General features: G+C 43.6%; 1 protein-coding gene across 2 annotated transcripts in view; it reads right to left on the bottom strand.

Moving 5' to 3' along the window:
- Nucleotides 1-18,521, bottom strand: part of Rigi (RNA sensor RIG-I) — a 43,216-nt gene that overhangs the window by 6,276 nt on the left and 18,419 nt on the right. For both annotated transcript variants that reach the window (XM_057790988.1, XM_057790989.1), the window contains exons 6-16: nt 17,320-17,427; nt 16,460-16,613; nt 15,272-15,530; nt 13,222-13,384; nt 11,192-11,296; nt 10,755-10,912; nt 9,519-9,654; nt 7,201-7,349; nt 5,263-5,353; nt 1,696-1,866; nt 524-675 (exon numbers count right to left, since the gene is read on the bottom strand). In XM_057790988.1, the coding sequence (XP_057646971.1) occupies nt 524-675; nt 1,696-1,866; nt 5,263-5,353; nt 7,201-7,349; nt 9,519-9,654; nt 10,755-10,912; nt 11,192-11,296; nt 13,222-13,384; nt 15,272-15,530; nt 16,460-16,613; nt 17,320-17,427 (1,646 nt within the window). The remainder of the gene's footprint in view (nt 1-523; nt 676-1,695; nt 1,867-5,262; nt 5,354-7,200; nt 7,350-9,518; nt 9,655-10,754; nt 10,913-11,191; nt 11,297-13,221; nt 13,385-15,271; nt 15,531-16,459; nt 16,614-17,319; nt 17,428-18,521) is intronic.

Below are 18,521 nucleotides of genomic sequence, written 5' to 3'. Positions count from 1 at the left end.
ACACATACACTCATAGACACACTACGCACACATACACATGCATACACACATGCACACTCAGACTCACACACACCATACACATACCATACACACACACTCACAACACATACCATACACACACTATACTCACACACTCACACAGACACACACCACACGACACATACACTCACACAGACACACACCACACGACACATACACTCACACATACCATACACACGCACTCACATACACCATACACACACATGCACATAAACACACACCACACACATACTCACACACTATGTATGCACTCACACACCATACACGCACATGCACACTCACAGACTCACACCACACACACACACATACATTCATACACACTATGCATGTACTCACACACCATACATGCACATGCACACTCACACAGACTCACGCGCACACACCCTTCATATGCACACACACCACACACACACTCAGCACCAACCATGCTCACTTATTATTTCTAGTCAGATTCCAAGAGTAGCCCAGAAAAAAAAAGCCTTACCGTTTTCTCAAATTTCATTTCATCCCACGTCTGAAGCATTGAAATGGAATCATTCATTATTTTTTCCTTGAACATGTTCACCTTTTCTTTCTCGATGACGTCAGCATTGCTGGTCAGGAGGAAGCACTTGCTGTCTCTTGCTCTTCCCCTGCCTGTCAGAAAACATTTGGTTTGTACTTGCGATGTAAAACCCCGATGTGACGTGGACACAGACACGAAAGTGTGAGACGTATCCCTAGAATTCACCGTTGATTCACGGCACCCCGCTTTCTAGGGATGCTGGACTGAGGAACACACTCGAACGCGGGCTCCAGTCTGCATGGTAAACACACAGATGAACCAGGATCCACCTGCAGCTCGTTTTCTGGGGCTCTCCAGTGATGCAGTGTGATCACAGCCAGATTATCAGAAACACTGATTTCAAGATGATCTAGATGGGTCCTCAGCAATGACACCACGAGCACTCCTACCTGAACCCTCTTGCAATGCGGAGAGAGGTTTATAAGCCCTGGGATGCAGGGGAGACACTGTCACCGCTGTTGCAGAGACAGATGGAAAGGGTCACGGGCATCTGAATGAGAGATTATTCTGGCCGAGAGAATTGGGTTATGTGCAACGGAGACGGAAAAGGACCTAAAATGCGAAGAAGCAGTATGTGAGCATTTCGACATCGGTAGGCAGAGTCTGGTTGGCTGAACTGGATCATAAGCCCCGAGGAGAAGGATGAAAAGGAGATGGGAATAGGGAGCGACACACAGAGACGTTATTCAGAAGGGCAAAGTGGGGCTGTTCTTGGGGAAAAAAGGGAAAGGAGGGAAGAGCCTGGTCCGGGTGAGACCAAAGGACTCTGCAGCACAGGGAGCTACTCACCACAACCATGAAAGATCTACTTGCTGAGTGGCAAAGCCTCAGGCCGAGGGGATATCATACTTTCATAAATATGCCAGTGAATGCTGGGCATCAGGCACTACCATTGTGAAGTGTCGCAATGGAGCACTATGGGTAAAACTATAACCACCTAATCCTGACCAGGGAAGTCAACTTTTAGCCTAGAAGTGCCCGAGTTGAGTGTGCCTTCAATCACATATGACATCTCAGTAAAGAAGGACGGACAAGCACCCACACGCCAAACAAAGCGGGGGCCGAGTAGGAATGATGCCAGCTGCCCTCACCTCTGGTTTGGATCATTTTGATGACGTTGCCCACATACTCGTACAGGATGACCAGGTTGCACTGAGCAATGTCAATGCCTTCGTCAGCGACTGAGGTAGCAATCAGGATGTTGTTATCCCCGCTGGCTCTGAACGCTTCCAGCGCACACTTCTGTGCTGGGAGTGTCATCCCTGCGTTGGATAAAGAGGTCACTGTACAACTCACTCGTGAAAGAGTTATGCTCTTGGAAAACCAGCCACCAATTAGGAACCATTTAAAAGTGGAAAGTTATTTTTACCTTGAAAAACAAAAAAAAAAGCACACAGTGGATCAGATGTCACCTGTCTCGGACCTCAACGTTCACATGAACCCTATGACCTCATCCCAATTACTAATTTTTCCATTTGGCAGATGAAGAAAGGATGGAACAGAAGTTATAACATAATTTACAACCTAGGAAATAAAAGTGCTAAAGATAAGGGAATTTGAAAATGTTCAGGTAGCAAACAACCTGTAGCTTTTTTTTTTAAGTTCACATTTTGGGGGCTGGAGAGATGGCTCAGGGGTTAAGAGCATTGGCTGCTCTTCCCAGAGAACCTAGGTTCAATTCCCAGCACCCACATGGCAGCTTACAACTGTCTGTAAGTCCAGTTCCAGAAAATTCAACATCCTCACACAGACATACATGCAGGTAAACACTAAAGCACATAAAATTTTTTTAAAAGTTCACAGTTTATCTGGGTTAGCTATGAAACAAGAAAGAAGCATTCAGAAAACAAAAATAGTCATCTTAGCCCATTCATTCATTCATTCATTCATCAAACACTCAGTCAACAATTATGGACTATGGTTTGTCAGATAAGAATATGATGGCTAAAGATGACATTTTCATCTATAAGAATGATAAGCAGGAAGCCACGGCGAAGGAAGTGGGGTGAGAACCAAAAGATGGGAATGATGAGGGAGGTTGGCTCAGGTGTCTGAGAACAGAGATGGTTACTCGGTAGAAGCAGGGCACTGAGTATGGTCTAAATACATGATGGAAAGATGGATGGATGCATCAATGGAAGAAGGGGAGGAAGGGAGGGGCGGAAGGAAGGAGGGAGGGCAGAAGGGAAGGAAGGAGGCAGAAAGGAGGACCCATCCATGCATGCATGTCTGAACAAATAAGAAAATATTATCTGTCTATCTGTATGTCAGTCACAAAGTTTGAAAGTCAAGTTGGGTTCACATTGGAGAGATGGCAGAGAACTTTGAAAACCAGTCACATTAGAGTAGCATCAGACTTGAAAACCACACTTTGAAAACTTGAATCCATTCTACATTTATGAGGTCTGGAAATTCCATGTGGGAAAAGTACCAGAACAATTACTGAGAACCAAGAGAGCAGGGGTGGAGACTCGTTTAGTCTAAACAACACTGGCAGGGAGAACAGGGTGAGGCCATGTCATCCAGTGTGAGACCTTCTGGGAGTTGGGCCAACGCTGTGACAAGGACTAGCAACGCAGGCTTCTTCCAGGTAACGATGGCCTCCTACCCTGTGAGCACACCAGCTAGAGTTCACGATGGCCTGGACTGCTGCTAATCTATAAAATATGCAGTCGATAGAAAAAATCTACCGTGTAAAGAATAACAATATAATAGGTCTGGAATAGCTTTATTTCCAGAATTGGAAGAGAGGGATCAGCTTAAAGAAAGCCTGACAAGCAGCTGTGGTTTTTCTGCAGGACATAAAAGGAAAGAACTTCTTGTATGGAACTAGACTAGTGTAACTTTTGTTTGTTTTTTCTTTTCTTTTTATTTTTTTAATTGATTTTATTGAGCTCTACATTTTTCTCTGCTCCCCTCTCTGTCTCTCTGCTCCCCTTCAACTCTCTCCCATGGTCCCCATGCTCCCAATTTACTCAGGAGATCTTGTCTTTTTCTACTTCCCATGTAGATTAGATCTATGTAAGTCTCTCTTAGGGTCCTCATTGTTGTCTTGGTTCTCTGGGATTGTGAATTGTAGGCTGGTTTTCTTTGCTTTATGTTTAAAAACCACTTATGAGTGAATACATATGATATTTGTCTTTCTGAGTCTGGGTTACCCTCACTCAATATGATGTTTTCTAGGTCGATCCATTTGCCTGCAAATTTCAAGATGTCATTTTTTTTTTTTTGCTGTGTAATACTCCATTGTGCAAATGTACTAATTTTCCTTATCCATTCTTTGGTCGGGGGGCATTTAGGTTGTTTCCGGGTTCTGGCTATGACAAACAATGCTACTATGAACATAGTTGAGCACATGTCCTTGTGGCACAATTGAGAATCCTCTGAGTATATACCCAATAGTGGTACTGCTGGGGTTTGAGGAAGGCTGTTTCCTAATTTTCTGAGAATTGCCACACTGACATCCAAAGGGGCTATACCAATTTGCATTCCCAGCAGCAATGCAGAAGTGTTCCCTTTACCCCACATCCTCTCCAGCATAAGTTGTCATCAGTGTTTTTGATCTTGGCCATTCTTACAGGTGTAAGATGGAATCTCAGAGTTGTTTTGATTTGCATTTCTCTGATGGCTAAGGATGGTGAGCATTTCCTTAAGTGTCTTTCAGCCATTTTAAATTATTATGTTGAGAGTTCTCTGTTTAAGTCTGTACTCCATTTTTTATTGGATTATTTGTTCTTTTGATGACCAATTTCTTGAGTTCTTTGTATATTTTGGAGATCAGACCTCTGTCTGATGTGGGGTTGGTGAAGATCTTTTCCCATTCTGTAGGCTGCCGTTTTGTCTTGTTGACTGTGTCCTTTGCTTTACAGAAGCTTTTCAGTTTCAGGAGGTCCTATTTATTAATTCTTTCTTTCAGTGTCTGCTACTGTGGTTATTTATATTTCGGAAGTGATCTCCTGTGCCAATGAGTTCAAGTGTACTTCCCACTTTCTCTTTTGTGAGGTTCAGTGTGGCTGGCTTTATGTTGAGGTCTTTGATCCATTTGGACTTGAGTTTTGTGCATGGTGATAGACATGGATCTATTTCATTCTTCTAAATGTTGATATCTAGTTATGCCAGCACCATTTGTTAAATAAGCTTTCTTTTTTCCATTTTATATTTGGGACGTGTGCTGGCTTTCTGAGGCACTGACTGGGTCAGGCAGAGCTACGGCTGCAGCTGTTCGTGTAGCTGCTGCCGTGAAGGGAGCCTACAGACGTGGTTCAGACCCCTAGTCAGTTGACACTGGGTTAAATGAGAAGTGAATTCACCTAAGTAGGGCTGACCTATTCTCATGACCTTTCAAACGAGGGCTTATGCCTTTCCTGACCCCAGAGACTTGAACAATTCATGTGCTGGGGGTTCCCGGCTATTCCTGGTCTCCTCCTCCTGCCCCACGGGTTTCAGGTTTGCAACGCCAGCCTAACCATGTGGCCATTTTCAGGAAATCTCTGTGTACAGACATAAATACACATTCATACCATAAGCTTACGTGTAATCTCCTGGTTTACGTGTTATCTCTCTGGTTCAACACTGACTGATATAACCACAAAATAATGAAACATGGTATACATTTTATACGCATACTATACTAAATCTACTTCACTATTCATAAATACCTGTTGCCTGGTTTGTTTTGCCACGTCCAGTCAGTATGCCAGGCTTTAGGAAGCTGAGTGCAGGATTTTCTTCAATCCATTTCTTTAAAGCCTGAAAGTGAGAAGCAATGACCAGTTGATACTATTTGTAAAGATTAAACCTTGTATTAATTCAATATTGTGTGTATATGCATGTATATACAATATATGTATATATACACACGCAAAGTAATATATATACATATATATGTATATATATATTATATATATATATCATAAAGCTGAACATGCAGATTTCAGACTAAGTCCCAATCAACAATGAATTCTAGTGGTCTAGACCCCTGTGGTTCATTGTGGCTTAATTTGTGAGATGTTTGAAGTGTTTAAAAAGACAAGGTTCAGAACAATGGTACACAGAATAACTAGATTTAGCAAGACTTTGAGATGCAAGATCGATATGTATAAATCAATTATGGTTACATATCAGCAACAGACAACTGAAATTTGAAAAATCTGTGTGTTACGTGTGGGTATACATGGCTGATCATGTTTGGGGGTGTGCACATGTGTGTGCACACGTTATGGAGAACTGGGTCAACCTCAGGTGTCATTCCTTAAGAGCCACCCACCTTAGATCATTTTGAGACTGAGTAACTCCTTGGGGATTGCCAAGTGGGCTCACCTAGCTGGCCAGCCAGTCCAGGGTTTGCTTCTCTCTCCTCCCCGGCGCTGGGATCACAAGTGTGCACTGCCATGCTCAGCTGTTCTGTGTGGATGCTGGGAATTGCATCCATGCCCGATCCCGCACTTCCAATTCACTCACCGAGCTATCTTCCCAGCCCACAATGTGAATCTGTTTTGTTTTGTTTTGTTTTCGAGACAGGGCTTCTTTGTGTAGCTCTGGCTGTCCTGGAACTCACTCTGTAGACCAGGCTGGCCTCAAACTCACAGAGATCCTCCTGCCTCTGCCTCTTGAGTGTTGAGATTAAAAGCGTGTACTACCACTGCCTGGCTAATGTGAAACATTTTAAAATACGATTTCTCAATTGCATCACTAAAACTATCATCTAGGTGCAGCTCTAAGAAAACGAATGCATGACCTCTATACCAAACATGACAAAACACTAATAAAACACAGCAAAGGGGACTGCAGAGATGGCTCAGGGGTTAAGAGCACTGACTGCTCTTCCAGAGGACCCGGGTTCAATTCCCAGCGCCCATATGACAGCTCACAACTGTCCGTTCACTGCAGTTCCAGAGAATATCATGCCCCATTCTGGTCTCTGTGGGTACTCCATGCAAAATACTGATATACATGCAGGTAAAACAACCACATACATAAAAAAAAAAAAAAAAAAAAAAGAACCAGACTAGAAATGTTGAGTGTTCAGAGACACTATGAAGACAAGTACGTCAGGCGGTGGTGGCGCACGCCTTTAATCCCAGCCCTTGGGAGGCAGAGGCAGGCGGATCTCTGTGAGTTCGAGACCAGGCTGGTCTACAAACTTCTAAAGCATTTAAGATGTCCAAGCATATTAGTTACTAATCAAATGTGAATCAAAACCTACAGGATGGCTGGACGTGAACATTTTAATGGGAAGGTCTTAAAAAGGATGAGGTTGGGGGCTGGAGAGATGGCTCAGAGGTTAAGAGCACTGGCTGTTCTTCCAGAGGTCCTGAGTTCAATTCCCAGCAACCACATGGTGGCTCACAACCATCTGTAATGAGATCTGGCGCCCTCTTCTGGCATGTGTGCATACATGGAGGCAGAATGTTGTAAACATAATAAACAAATAAATCCTTAAAAAAATAAGGTTTTTACTCTATAATGCCAAGACTTACCACTATGGGTAAAGATAAACAATCAGAACAGGCCCACACAGGTGTAGATACTTGATTACAGGGTAGGGAAAGGGCACCCTTGTCAATAAAGTAGACACACACACACACAAGGCTTACATCCACAAGTGCTCTGGTCTTCACAAAAAGAATGGTTTTGGTCTCCGGCTTTAGGTGGTACTCTTCTTGTAAGATCAGGTAGAGGTCTCTGAGTTTAGGATTCTCGTTGCTGGGATCTTTGGAAACTTCTTCTAGTTCCTCCAGCTTTTCTGCAAATGGGGAGCATTTTGCAAAAGGCTTATGAATGTAGATGCTTTAGAACTGTGGTCTTCCACTTCAAACGGCTAACCTCTCCATTGTTAGCCAGAAATCTGAGACGTAAACACTAACGTCAAGTGGTGTACCCCTTTAGGAAAGGAGTTTAGCAATACAAAGCTCACACATTCTACAATCTACAGCTGTTCTGTTCTGTTTAGAAAGCTGTGGAGAAGATTCCGAGGACAGTCACTGAAACCATCAAAACTATGAAAGAAATACAGAAAATAACCCAATCACTGGGTAACTGAGAAACTGCTCGGCAGGTCCTAGGCTACCCAGCTGGTGGAAATAAAAGGCTGTCGTTGAAAGTAAAACATGATGAACCTGCCAATGTGGAAAGATCAAAAGAGATATATATTTTTATTTGTTTTCTTGTTTATTTGTTAGTTTTTTTTTTTTTTGAATCAGGGTTTCTTTATGCAGCCCTGTCTGTCCTGGAACTTGCTATGTAGACCAGACTTGCCTCGAACTCACAGAGATCCACCTGCCTCTGTCTCCCAAATGTTGAGATTAAAGGGGGCTTTCAAAAGGATATTTTAAGTTAAAAACTGGAACACAGGATATCTTATCGTTTAAAAAAAATGTATGGTATACTAGGGTCAGATCAAACCGGATTATGATAGTCATTGTTAAGTTTTTAAAAATAACCTTAAAAACTCAATTCTATATCCTTGCAGCTCAATGACTTATACTAAAGACAAATACAACAAATAGCCCTGGTTCTTAATTTCATAATTCATTTTATCACACTTTACTGTGAGTTAGTGCTTGAGCTATTGTGTATGTATGTATCTGTAGTGTGTGTGTGGTGGGAATATTAGTGTGTGTTAATGTTCAGTTTTACACAAGTTCAATGAGACATTGGTGGTGGGAAACCGAGCACAGTAGAAGCCCTTACACACGGAAATGAAGATAACACTTGCTTTATCCTTCGCTGGCAGTCCAGACTTTGTAAAACGCTAAGTATATAATGCAGGTTAAATTTAGCTGTTACTAATGAGTCAAGTCAAAAGGCTTTTTCTAGTTCAGAAGAAAAGCCGCTCACTGCACTGAGAAGTCAGCGAGGCTCCAGAATGTCTCTGTTGTCTCATTAGCTGTTATTCCTACAGAAAACAGACCTGGCATCCATATCAGAACTACATCTATTTGGGGATTGCAATCTGTGGTTGGCTATGGATACAAAGGTCCTGCCAAGATCACCAAAAGCATTCCGTGGGCCACAAATGGCTAATTCTTCTTTACAATGAAGAATTTCGTGTTTGTCATTTGTAAGTTCTGTGCGACATTATCCCCCATATCAGTAAAATTATAGTAAAGATATGCAGTTCATGTATACATTTTCCCCCAGATAACTGACTTATGCTTATCAACACAGCACATCACTGGCAATACATATGTATAGTATTGATACATAGACAAAAAAGTAGTGATTGCTACTCGATAGAAATGCTCCATTTACTATGTTCCCATGTTTGGAGTATAATGTAAGGGCAGTAGGGACATTTTTCTCATTATTAGAAGTATACATAAGCCAGGTGTAGTGGTTCACACCTTTAATCCCAGCACTTGGGAGATAGAGACGGACAGATCTCTTTGAGTTCGAGGCCAGCCTGGTCTACAGAGGAAGTTCTAGGACAGCCAGGGCTACACAGAGAAACCCTGCCTCAAAAAAACAAAACAAAGAAATATCCATAAAGCATAGCTTTCTTAACATCATTAGAACACATGTTGGTGTCATTAAATATTTTTAATTTATTGGGTTAGACAGAATACCACTACTTATTAACTGTGGGAAGCAGCCTTTTCAAATCCCACTGTTTTTCCTTTTCCCAAATTAAAGGTGGAAAAGGAACAGATGTGCCTATAGGTATTGGATTTTTCTGAAGCCAAACCCTCCTATGCCCCCCTCCCCCTGTTAGGTTAACTCTAAGGTTTTTGCTTTCTTTTGTTTGTAGTGCTGGGGTTTCAGCCATGCTAAGGTCATGCTCCATCACAGCCACTATCATGTCCCATCTTAAACCCAGCACAATCGCATCAGCAAATAAATATACGCTAAATATAACGTGCACACTGTCAATCAAGCCACTGGCCTCCAGTGACAATTTCCGAGTCACCCTCACCTTCAAACCTCCGCGTAAGATCTTGCTCAGTCTCATCAAATGCTGCATTTTTGACATCATGGAAGAAGGCTTTGAGGTAATTAAGAGCATCTTTCATCTGGGCATGCTCACTGATGATGAGAGCATCATTGTATTTCTGTTTCAAACGAAAGGTGAGTCTCAGTACATTTCCAACTCCCCACATCCACTACACTGAAGTTCAACTGGCTGTACTGAGATCAAAACCAATTTCAAGAAAATCTTTCTCATATTGCACAGCTGAGATTTAATAGGTGAATAGCCCCTAGTGGGTCTATGATTAAAAAACAAAAACAAAACAAAACTCTGAACCAAAAGCTGGTTTCCTTTTTGTTTCAGTGAGCTAGAAATATTAATTAAGTAGATTCACTTCATATTGTAAACTTCTACCTTGGGAGAGGAATAGCAATGCATCATAAGAAACAATAATAAAAGCAAATCAGCTTTGACATCGTGGTGCTGACATTCCCCTTAAATTCCAAAGTCATAGCTAAGTACCCATGGGCCTTTCAGAATGAAGGCCCTTACCACCAACTCGGAAAGTTTATTAAACCTTAAAATTCCGTGAACACCTGCTATGGCCCAAGTCTCTAAATATTTCCCACCGTGTTAACAACAGAGTGGCGGTTGTACTGCTAGTCCCTTTTTTTTTTTTTTTTTTTTTTTTGGTTTTTTGAGACAGGGTTTCTCTGTGGCTTTGGAGCCTGTCCTGGAACTAGCTCTTGTAGACCAGGCTGGTCTCGAACTCACAGAGATCCGCCTGCCTCTGCCTCCCGAGTGCTGGGATTAAAGGCGTGCGCCACCACCGCCCGGCCTGCTAGTCCCTTCTTTTGTGTTAACCAGAGCCCCGAGTGTTCTAAGTATGTGACTTTAACAAACTAAGACCACACAGGCTTCAGGATGTGGCAACAGGAGCCACCTCTTGAACTCAGAGATGGCGGTTACCAATCACAAATCTAGAGCAGTAGGGTTTTAGCATCACCCAATTTTCTCCAACCACATAAAAAAGGTAAAGCTGGAGGCTCGACACAGACTCTGAGCCTCTCTTCCAGTCTTGTAGACTTGCCGTTAAGTTTTAGAAGACAAATGAGGTTGGGGACGGCTTCCTGGAGAGTTTTTAATTCGGCTAGGATGAGAAGCTAATGTTCTCTCAGCTGCCACAGGGCAGGTCCCAGGAGAGGCAAGGACCAAAGCTGGTCATTCACAGCAGCAACCCACCCGCAAATGGGACGTGTACAGAAAGAGCGCTCTGCAAATGCTGCTCTCCTTCTCCTTGTCCGGCATCTGAAACACCATGCATGCTTTGTGAACTGCGACGATCCACTGTTCGTATCTCTGCGTGCCAAATTCTCTGTTTTGAATCTGAAATAATTTTCCTAGAGGGCAAAACAAACAAACAAATGGTTTTCAAGCATTGGTGCTAACATGCCTCATCTTCTAATTTTCTTTCTTATCCATTATAAATAGGATGTTTATCCTGAAGACTGAGATTTAGTAAAATGATTATTTACTAAATGGCCCCAAATCAAAGCGCTTTACATTTATAATTGCATTTATTTTTTTTTTCTTATTTCAAGAGGTCAGTAGTTCATTTTAAAAAGAGGAATTGGGTTCAGAAAGACTGAGTATCTCACCTTGAGTTAGCACAGACTTACCGAGTTCCTCGGAGACATTCTTTGCCAGTCCCTCTGTCTCCTTCATCAGCTGAGATATGATGGACTTAAATGTGTTGGTAGCACGTGATTCCACCTTCCTGAAAACTAGAATCAAAGGAACACGACTTGTTTGAAAGAAGCACAGGTCAAATGCTGCCATTTCCAAACCCTTCTCTGCCCTTGTGACGTTCTCTGAAAAGCCTCAGGCTCCACACTCACTAGTAAGTGGCCCAAATCACAGCAAATGCTCAAAAGTCTTGAAATAGCCTCACAATGCTTCCTGTGCAGAGCCTAGATTTCTAGGTTTCTCCTGCCTCACTGTAACCCAGCCTCTCAGCCTCGCTTTCCTGGAGCCTCTACTCTGCCGGTCTGGCTGCTGCCCTTGGGGTTCTGCAGGCACCATACCCCAGCCCCATTTTCCTGCTTTCCTAATTCTCCTTTTCTACACCTTCTGCCCCTCCCGAGTGTGTTCTCATTGGTCTTACTATTCACATTTGTGTACTTCCGACAGAAAAAGAATCGCCTGTCACACACCATGCTCCGGCAATAGAGGACTGGCAAGAACTACCGAATGCTACACGAAAGGCTGGTTCTTGGAGGGAAGAAAGGCGTGCTCCGAAACCCAGCCAACCCAGTCCTGCAGTACAGGTGCAGGCAAGGCACCAGGGAGCGAGCGGAAGGCAAGTCAGTCTCCCTGGGGAGGCTGCCATAAAATTAGCAAAGGAAGGAGAAAGGCAGGAACAGCAGCAGCCATGCAGAGGGCACAGCTGGGACACAGGCTCAGGATAACATGTGGAGAGTTTGCAGAGTCAGGGAAAGCAACACAGCCTTTGCAAGACTTGGAAGCAGATGAAGTTCAAAGGCAGAGAGATATTTTATTTATGCCTTATGAATAAAGCTTGTGCCGGGCGGTGGTGGCGCACACCTATAATTCAAGCACTCGGGAGGCAGAGGCAGGCGGATCTCTGTGAGTTCGAGACCAGCCTGGTCTACAAGAGCTAGTTCCAGGACAGGCTCCAAAACCACAGAGAAACCCTGTCTCGAAAAACCAAAAAAAAAAAAAAAAAAAAAAAGAATAAAGCTTGCCTAAAGACCAAAAGGTAAAGCTAAGCTGCTAGAGGCCGGGCAGGGGTGGCACACATCTTTAATCCCAGGATTTGGGAGACAGGCAGGCGGATCTGTGTGAGTTCAAGACCACCCTAGGCTACACAGGATCAGTGCAGAAAAAGATCCAGGTAGTGCTGCACGCCTTTAACCCCAGCACTAGAGAGGAATAGAAAAGTGGGAGGAGATGGGAACTCGCTCTCTTTCTAAGGACATCTTAGCAGTAAGACCTCTCTAGTGGCTGGGCTGCTTTGCTTTTCTGATCATCAGGTTGAACCCCAATATCTGTCTCTGGGTTTTATTATTCGTGCTACACCAAGGGCTCAAACATGGGTGGGGTGGAACGCACCTTCTTCACAGTCTCCCATGGGGGACACTCAGAAATAAACAGAGCTGGGCCCTCCCATTCTACTACAGGCTAACAGGAAGACATGTGTAACTGCTGTCCCTCCCTGCTTACAAGGTTTGTTAATCACTAATAATCTGCAAGTGAATCTCATTTTTTAAAACCTGTTCTGGCCTTTTGGTGAGAGCTATTATGATTTAGATTATTTCAACTACAGTTATCAGATACATACAGGAACAAGATGACCCCGTAGTATCTAGCTAGGGCATGGAGCACAGAGGCCTGACCCAGCTGCTGGCTATCAACACACTTAAATTTTCTCACTACCCCCTTCACTCTCTGGCTGGTGCTTGTGTTGGGGTTTTGGAGACAGAGAGCAGGGATGCTTGTCCCTTTCAGGCTACTTTTGAGACTCAGGAGAGGCCGATGAGGGAGAAAGAGAGGAAACACGCCTATTCCTAAAGTGTGGGGTTAGAATGCCTCTGCCCAACAAATACAACATCAGAGTTCATCCACTGTCGCTGAAGGAGGAGGAGCAGAGTCACAGATTCCCAAGGGGTGTGTTCTGAGCCCCACTTACATTTCTGGGGTTTATAAACAAATTGTTCCAGTTCCTCCACGTTGTCTCTGATGGTGGCGATCACAGACGCGTCAAGGGCAGCGCAGAGTTTGCAAATATGCAGCATGGCTTCCTCTACAGTTTTGGCGTCTCCAACACCCACTGAGGCAGTCAGTCCGATGACCTGTAAGGAGCATCCCCATCAGTGGCTCTCGGACATTCTCCAGGATGTTGTGAGCAGAAGGGCCCCGAAGTGAAGCACTCATCAAAGCTTATCATCCAGACACTGACGAGAGTAAGAGCGGAGAGGAAGCCTTCTCCAGGCAGGGCTACTCTTTCCTTTCTCCCCGTGTCTCCTACTGAGGAGGAAAACATCACGGCGGGAATGCAAAGGAATGGCGTGTCCGTTCCAGTCACACACATGGCCCATGCATTTTGTGTGCTTTAACAAGTGCCTTCAACATTCAGTGAAGGGGAAGCGGCCATTGAAAACAAGCTCTGTGTAGATCCAGTGAGATTGCATCCTTCAGCCATCGCTCGATATTACTGAATGGTTAACTCACCGGTCAGGCATCTGTTTACCACCAACATTACTTGAAAAGAACAAGCTGTGGGTACCACACTAAACATCCTTCAACCTGTACACCCGAAATGGGCAATTACTGGAGCGAAAGAACTGCATACAAGCCGGGCGATGGTGGCGCACGCCTTTAATCCCAGCACTCGGGAGGCAGAGGCAGGTGGATCTCTGTGAGTTTGAGACCAGCCTGGTCTACAGAGCTAGTTCCAGGACAGGCTCCAAAGCCACAGAGAGACCCTGTCTCAAAAAACCAAAAAAAAAAAAAAAAAAAAAGAACTGCATACAATTCGTGTTTCGCAGCTTCGTTCGGGCCCCTGATATTATACCATGGCTCTTTATTGTACCCATCTCGGTTCTCTTCCATGGTTTCAGATCTTCCTATCTTTTCCCATTTCTACAATGATGATTTTTAGGAAAGCACCTGCCTCTCCTCGGATGGAGAAGAAGAAGAATTTATGCACAAGCCTCCCTTCCTTCCTGTCCCATCTAATAATGACTCTCTGGAGTGATCGTTGTCATGTGACGTGGGACCGGGTGCTGCTCGTTTCCTGGGTTAAGCCATAGACCCGCCCACTGATGCTCTGCCCTCCAGATGTCTCCAGGGGCATCTGCCATAGCCATCAGCTTTACCAGTTGTCCCCCTTTCCCGTTCTGCCTCATCCGCTGCTGTTCCTTACCTCACACTCAAGTGACACGGTAGGGTTCTAGGATTTTGGAGCATGCCAGGCTCTTTCATACCTCGGTGCCTCTGGACACACAGAACCCTTGTACTGAAAATCATGAAGCCATCTCCCTGGAAAACTCCTCTTAGCTCCCCACTTCTCTACTAGGTCTTGCCTTGCTTTTATTTGTATCCTGACTACACCCTTTCCCCAGCTCAGCAGCAAACCTCGTGATGAGCTGTGACAACTCCTCTGTAGCTGGCTCCCTGTGCAGACCTAACTGTATGGGAGCCAGCGTTATATCTTCTGTACAGTGTCCCCAGGGCCTAAAACAATGCCCAACGTACATGGAAGCCCATGATTCACACAGTTGGCCCTCAAATCCAGATGTTATACATCTGTGAATTCACACAACTATGGATCAAAAATGTTTTTTAACTTCCCAAGTACAAAACACATATAAATTTCCCCACCTTCATTCCCTAAGCAATACAAGAACTATTGATATAAAATTTACATTGTACTGTACAATATTAGTATTCTAGAGATGATTTAAAGTATGCATGAGGAAAGCCTGTAGATTATATATAAATGCAATGTCATCTCAGACAAGAGACTTAAGCAGCCTTGATTTTGGTTTCTGCAAAGGGTTTCCACTCTGGATACCAAGGACAACTGTTTGTCAAAGAATAAACCAAAACTAAACAATGCATTGCTAACTGGCAGACCTAGAACGTGAGGAGGATGACCTCAAATGTGGCTACAAGAGTAACTAAGTGGGATTCTGGATGACTAGGGCTGCTCTGAGATGTCACCTGACTGGAACTACCTGAGGCAGTGGGCCTGGCGACCCTCCGAGTTTGTGATCTAGGTATCGAAACATGATCTGATTGTACGGGTGGTGTTTACTGGTGTTATGGCATTCGTCAAAGATCATCAGGGTGAAGACAGACAGCGAGGGGATGGTTCCATCGTTGAGACTGTTCACAAGAATCTGGGGCGTGAGGATGATGATGTCTTTGTTCTCGATAATGTCCTGCATTGAGATATTATCAGCCGTTGCCCCAGAAACGCCCGCTACGCTGTACCTGGGAAATGACAGAAATCCCTTATTACCAACTGCGATGTGAACAAGGAAACAAAGGTGAGATTCCAGATCCAAGCAACCATTAATGAAGTTCCCCCTAAGCCCAAAATAATACAACTGGGGGGTAGTTTAAGATAATACTCAAACCTGACAAAAAGCCAGCAATCAGGAAATGCAAGTTGGTTATAACTGACCTCAGTATACTTATTCTTTCAAGTCATTAGGAAATGAAAAATTCTTCAAAGAGGAATGTCAAATGAAGTATAAACTCACTTGGTGTCATCTAAATATTAACCTCGGTCTCAAGATCATTCCCTCTGCAGGGCAACCCACGAGCGCTTAGCCCTTCTGCTGGAGCTGAACAAAAAATGTTATTCCACAAAGGAGTTACCTCTAAAACCTAAGTCTATGGTAATTGTCTCCAAATCATATCTTTTAAAAAACACAGAACAGGGGCTGGAGAGATGGCTCAATGACCAAGAGCACTGGCCACTCTTCCCAGAGGACCTGGGTTCAATTCCCAGCACCCATATGGCAACTCACAACTGTCTGTAACTCCAGTTCCAGGGGATCCAACACTCTCACACAGACATACAGGCAGGCAAAACACCGATCCATGTAAAATAAAATGCATAAATTATTTAAGAAACAACACAGAATAATTAGGCATGTCAGTGTACACCATGACACTGTGACCCCAGCACTCAGAAGGTAGATGCAAGAAGATCCTATCTTCTAGGCCAACCTCAGCTACATAGTGAGTTGGAAGACAGCTCTGGCTACATGAAACCCTGTCTCAGAAAAGAACAAAAAAAGCAAGCAAGCAAGCAAACAAACAAACAAAAAACCCAAATGAAACAAAGCATATTTATAGCATGAAGCTAGAATTAAAAAAAAGAAAAAAGCAGTTAAACTGATTGCAATACATACCCAAGTCTTTCAAAATAGCGTGAGAACACAGTTGCCTGCTGTTCATACACAGGAATTTGATTAGCAAAAAAGACCGCTTTCCCTTTTCGTCCATGTGGCGATGTTTTCAGATGATGCTCACATATAAGAAGTGATACAAAGGTTTTCCCACAACCTTTTAGTATGGAAGGAAAAGGAAACAGATAACCAACGTTAGACGCTTCTCTAGAATGTCCTTATTTCCCACTTCTCTATCACCATTGGGACAGATAAACAAATCAGTTGCTGTGGGAAGCCCTTCTGTATATGTGTTGCTCTTATTGGTTAACGAGTAAAGAAGCTGCCTTTGCCTGTGATAGGACAGAGTAGAGCTGGGAGTGGGGGAACTAAACTGAATGCTGGGAGAAAGAAAGCGGAGTTGCGAGAAGCCATGTGTATCGCCACAGCCACGTGGCAATACACAGATTAATAGAAACAGGTAAGAGCTAGCTGGCAACATGTTTAAGTGATTAGCCAAACCGTGGTTTAAATAATATAGTTTCTGTGTGATTATTTTGTGGTCTAGGCAGCTGGGAACGAACAAGCAGCTTCTGCAAACAATCAGCCATCTTCAGGGACAGCAGCAGTTTAAACAATGGCTGAAAACTATCAAGCTACTTCCTAGGTAACATGAACTCAAACAGCAAGAACCGGAAGGAAACTAAGAAGGCATTTCTCTTGCTTTGTCCATGTTCTTTAAAAAAGATACATTGTGTTGATAGGTCAGCTTTCACAATGGCAAATGCAACGGGGAAAACTTGAACTTCTTCATTTTATCACAGCACCCAAAAATAGAAGAAAAGGCTAAGAGAAAATTGCATAAGTTACCACAACCTACTCACCAGTAGGAGCACATATTATTGTATTTTTCCCTTTCTCAGCAGGGAGAGCAAGCTCCAGTTGGTAATTTCTTGGTTTCAACGGGCCATTAAAATTATTAGAAGATGCTTCTACAATATAGAAGGAACAAAGTTACCAAGCAGCCAGTGTTCTATCTGTCGTTCAATGGACATGAGTTCGGACTCTACCAACAAGAGCACCATTTAGGAGGTTTGGAATCCAGCCTCTTAATAACTGGCCTGCTTCCCCTGTTGGTTTGACACACCTGTCTCTCGGTGATAAAGCATCAATAACAAGAAAACAGGAAAGGCCAAAGTGGATTCTTTCTAAAGCATGGAAACTTAATTAAGAAAAAAAGAAAGCAAGAATAGTCTAATTCAAAGTAAAGCTACACAGAACAAAGAAACAACAGACCCCCAAAGAGAGCTGAGAAGAACCAGGCTGTTGGCATCAGGTTCTCAAAGCAGTGTTAGCAAGGAGAAACCACGCTATGTGTTCCTCCAGGTCCCAGATGGGTCAGCACAACTGGGAGGTGTAATGATCGGAAGCTTTATCTCAGGAACAGGTCAGCATACAAAATGTCAAGAGACAGAAAAGCCTGAAGCTGCCTCATGTGTCTGACCTTCCCACTGTAAAGAAAGAGCCTTTCGCCAGGCGGTGGTGGCGCACGCCTTTAATCCCAGCACTCGGGTGGCAGAGGCGGGCGGATCTCTGTGAGTTCAAAGCCAGCCTGGACTTATGTGAGTTCCAGGACAACAGGACTGTTTCACAGAGAAACGCTGTCTCAGGAGGGGGATAAAAAGGAAAGAGTGAACGAGATTTTTTAGAAGGTTGAGAAAATCAGAGTTGCTTAAGACACGTATGGATCATTGTATGTCTGAAACATTTAAAACAACCCATACTGTATCACCCTGGCATGACAGAAGCCTTGTTTCATTCAGGTGCTGATTCCATGTGTACAGTATCTTTTTTATATTGTTCTAAAAAATGATAATGTTCTTTTAACACTATTTATTATTCATCTTATTGCCTTCCTGATACATTTTGTTATATATGCTTTGGTATGTCTTACAACCTTCTGGTCTCATTATGATAAACACGTATTTCAAGGAGCATTAGAGGCCTTATACAGCCATAGGCAACTTTCATGGCACCATGTATATGAGAGTGAGTTGATTTGAGCTCTCCACACAGATGCCGGCAA

Source organism: Chionomys nivalis, chromosome 16, assembly GCF_950005125.1.
Source record: "Chionomys nivalis chromosome 16, mChiNiv1.1, whole genome shotgun sequence".
Classification (NCBI taxonomy): Eukaryota; Metazoa; Chordata; class Mammalia; order Rodentia; family Cricetidae; genus Chionomys; species Chionomys nivalis.
Note: the sequence above shows the minus strand (reverse complement) of the source record. Positions and strands in the feature narration are given on the sequence as shown.